The following is a 3,476-nucleotide window of genomic DNA, read 5'->3' on the forward strand; positions in this document are numbered from 1 at the left end:
GTAGATTAATCTATCTTCTTGGACCTTACAATACAATTTTAAAAACAACATTAGACAAACGTTGCAGATAACAAATAATAATGTATTAAGAGATCAATATTCTAATTTTTCAGTCAACTTGACTTGGTTTCAAGAGCTTTCTCACCTTCTTCCTTGATCCAATTATATAAACATCAACACTCCAAGGCTAGTTTCTCACTTTCTTCAAAAACATACCTCATCCTAACTAATACCACTATGGACGTTGCTCCCCCTACAGATTTCGACTTCAGTTTCGCATCACACGCTGACACTTGCTACACAAGCGCCCCCTCCAGTCCCACACGACTCACGGATTTGTATCGCGGGTTTGACGAGCTGTTGATCGCAGCCGATGCTAACCGCGCCAGTTCTCTTGCCACCATCCCGTTTGCGTGGGAAGAGAAACCCGGAGTACCCAAAACACCCTCCAACTTACCTGAAGACGACGATTTTACATTTGATGTAAGTTGTCGTTTTGATAGTGAGAGAGAAAGAGGCAGAGAGAGAGGGTTTTCAAATTCTTCAAGAAGCAGGAGAACGAGATCGTTGTCCCCGCTTGGAACCTCTTATCAGCGGCGACAAGTGGCGCCTTCATCTCCTGCGCCTTCATCAAATAATGGGTCTAGAAAATGGAGTTTGATGGATCTTTTGTTGTTTAGAAGTGCTTCGGATGGTCGAGCAATGGACAGAGACCCGTTGAAGAAATACTCTACCAATTTTAGAAAGTGTGATCAAGATATCAGGAACCCTGGATCAGTGTCGAAGCGAAGGGGGCGAGTATCAGCTCACGAGCTACATTACAATGTGAACTGGGCGGTTTCGAATGACATGAAGAAGAAAACATATTTGCCGTATAAGCAAGGTATTCTTGGAAGACTCTCCTTCAATCCGTAAGGAGATTATGGTTGCAAGTTCTTTGGTTAACTCTAATTAGTTACGTCTTTTTTTCGTTTATTGAAGTCACGATGTCCTAGGTGTGACACCTAAGAGATAAGCCCTGGATGGTTGTTTTTGCAATATTAGTTCATCTTAATTCTTAAGATATGCACGGAATCAGACACCTTTTGTTTCTTATGTTTTGTATCTATGTGAGAGAATAATTGTCTAAATATAGCCATACGCCCATACGTTTACAAATAGTCATGAGTGTGTATTTGCTTTTCTAAATTCATTTGTTTATCTTACTCTATTCCATCAACATCAGGTAACCATAATTGATCACCTTCTAGTTCATGTATTTGTTAGATTAAATATACAATTGCACGCACTTAATCATTTAGTGGGTTTTGGTTAAGTAGCCTAAGAAGGATTTTGGAGATTATACAAAATAGAAATGTAATACGATTTTGGTAGGATAAAATCGTATTTTGGTTTTTTTTTATTAAAAAATCTTGTACCAAAAAAAAAAAATCCAGCACAACATAAAAATCTAGTATAAAAAATTCAACACAAAAATCTAGTAAATGTTATACAAAATAGAAATCTAAGACAGTTTTTTTAGATCTTATATTTTATATAGTAATATGGTGCTCAAATTAAAGATAAAAAAAATGATTGATTTTATGGTGCAATTTTTTAAAAAATAATGTCGTATAAAAAAGTTATCAATGTTTAAAAAATAGGAAGGAATATGCATGTGTCACACCCCAACCAATGGTGGAAACATCGGGATGAGACGAAGTGTGAAGATTGCTAGAGTCATCATAACGCTATTTGTGACAATATTTAATAAACCGATTTCATTTCATAATTCTTTTGTCAATATTACAAAGAAATCAAATAACATCAAGTTCAAAGGAAATACAATACAACATAATCAACATTGATACAACGATTAAACCTAAACGTCTATATGTGTATCTAGGCATCAACGCTACTTCATTTCATAGCATCATCGTCCTCAACCTGTAACATGTTTAAAATAAAGTTCAATGCAAAAGCAAAGGCGAGTATACAAGTTTGATACGTACATAGCAAAAGATAAGTTTGAACAATTCCTCACAGCAAGCATGTGATTCAAGATAAACATTTAAACATGGCATGTGTCTAACATATCAAACCAAGAAAACGCAATATGCTCATGACATAACCGATGATAAAGGGCGGGTCGTTAATCCTATAGCGCTACATATGTCACGGTTTGGCTCGTACGAAGTTAATGATAAGTTCAACACATAAGAATCACCCAAGTTTAAAGTATCAAGCCATCACGTATACAAGCATGTTATAGGAATGTTCATGTGTTAAGCAAAATGTTCATGTGTAAGTTTGTTGGTAGATAAAACATGTTACACCCCAAAATTGATAAAAGTAAAAGGGGAATACGAGTATACTCACAAAGTTTGCATATGTTTTCCGATTATCCAATGTGACAAAGTTGACGAGGTTGGAAGGTTGAATGCGTAAGGGTTTAAGTTCAAGCATGTTTAGAGTTGAGATTCGGAATGAAAGTGACATGAAAATATTATACCAAAATATTCATCTTCACACATAACACTTGTATGACACTTGGTAACCACAAGGGTTATAATGATTTCATGAGTTGAACACCCATAAGAATCATAACAAGGTTTAGGTCCTTAGATGATAACCTACTACTTTGACAAATGAATATGATTTCAACATCAATGATTCGAGTGTACATAGATAGTATTTAGGTTGTATAATATACACATATTATTAAGTCCAAATGTTCAAGTATTCAAGTAAGAGGTAGAAGATTACATCTTCATTTAGGTACCTCAAGTTGAGTCATGGGTGTCATGGATGGGGTAGGAAGACAAGGCTTCCATTTAGGTACCCCTTTGATGTTCACCACTACACTTGATGTAAAAACAACCAAGGAGGGTCATGAACTAAGGTCTTTACATGTATGTAAAGTAAACTAACTAATAGAAATCATCAAATCATGTGAGGATTGTATGTTTGGACAACCCAAGTTGTTCCATAATCACTCATGTATCAAAGACTATGTTTGACATGATTTGTGGGTTGAAACCCTAGACAAAACACCAAGTTTATGAGGTTTAATCCTCTGATTTCAAATGTCTCAACCTTGTTTTTAAGCTTAACCAACCATGGGATAAGTTGTAAGCATTAGGACACAGGCATGAGATGTGTTAGACACAAGTTGCATAGGTTTAAACAAGTTTTGAAGAACATAAAAATCAAACAGAAAGTTTATGGATGATTTCGGGGCATTTCCAGGTCTGATTTCTCTAAGGAGAAGTCTAGGAATCGAACCCCATGATTATCCAAGTAAGTAGGAAAAAGAATCAAGTGATTTCGTTAAGAAATGAGTGAGTTATGCTCATTTTCGTGAAGGGGTGTCAATCTGCTCGAACCTTTGCTTTCAGCTATGGTTTGGAGGATGTTTTGAGAGTTTTTAGTGTTGCAAAAGTGGTAGAGAGGCTGGTTATAAGTGGTATTTATAGGGGGAAGGATTAGGGTTTCAA

The 3,476-nt window shown here is 35.9% G+C and overlaps 1 protein-coding gene across 1 annotated transcript; it reads left to right on the forward strand.

Moving 5' to 3' along the window:
* Positions 1 to 237: 237 nt before the first annotated feature.
* Positions 238 to 915, forward strand: LOC110888648. Its single transcript, XM_022136165.1, has one exon. It carries the CDS (start codon positions 238 to 240, stop codon positions 913 to 915), a length of 678 nt encoding a protein of 225 aa, XP_021991857.1.
* The last annotated feature ends 2,561 nt before the right edge of the window (positions 916 to 3,476 follow it).

This window comes from Helianthus annuus, chromosome 2 (assembly GCF_002127325.2).
Source record: "Helianthus annuus cultivar XRQ/B chromosome 2, HanXRQr2.0-SUNRISE, whole genome shotgun sequence".
Taxonomy (NCBI): Eukaryota; Viridiplantae; Streptophyta; class Magnoliopsida; order Asterales; family Asteraceae; genus Helianthus; species Helianthus annuus.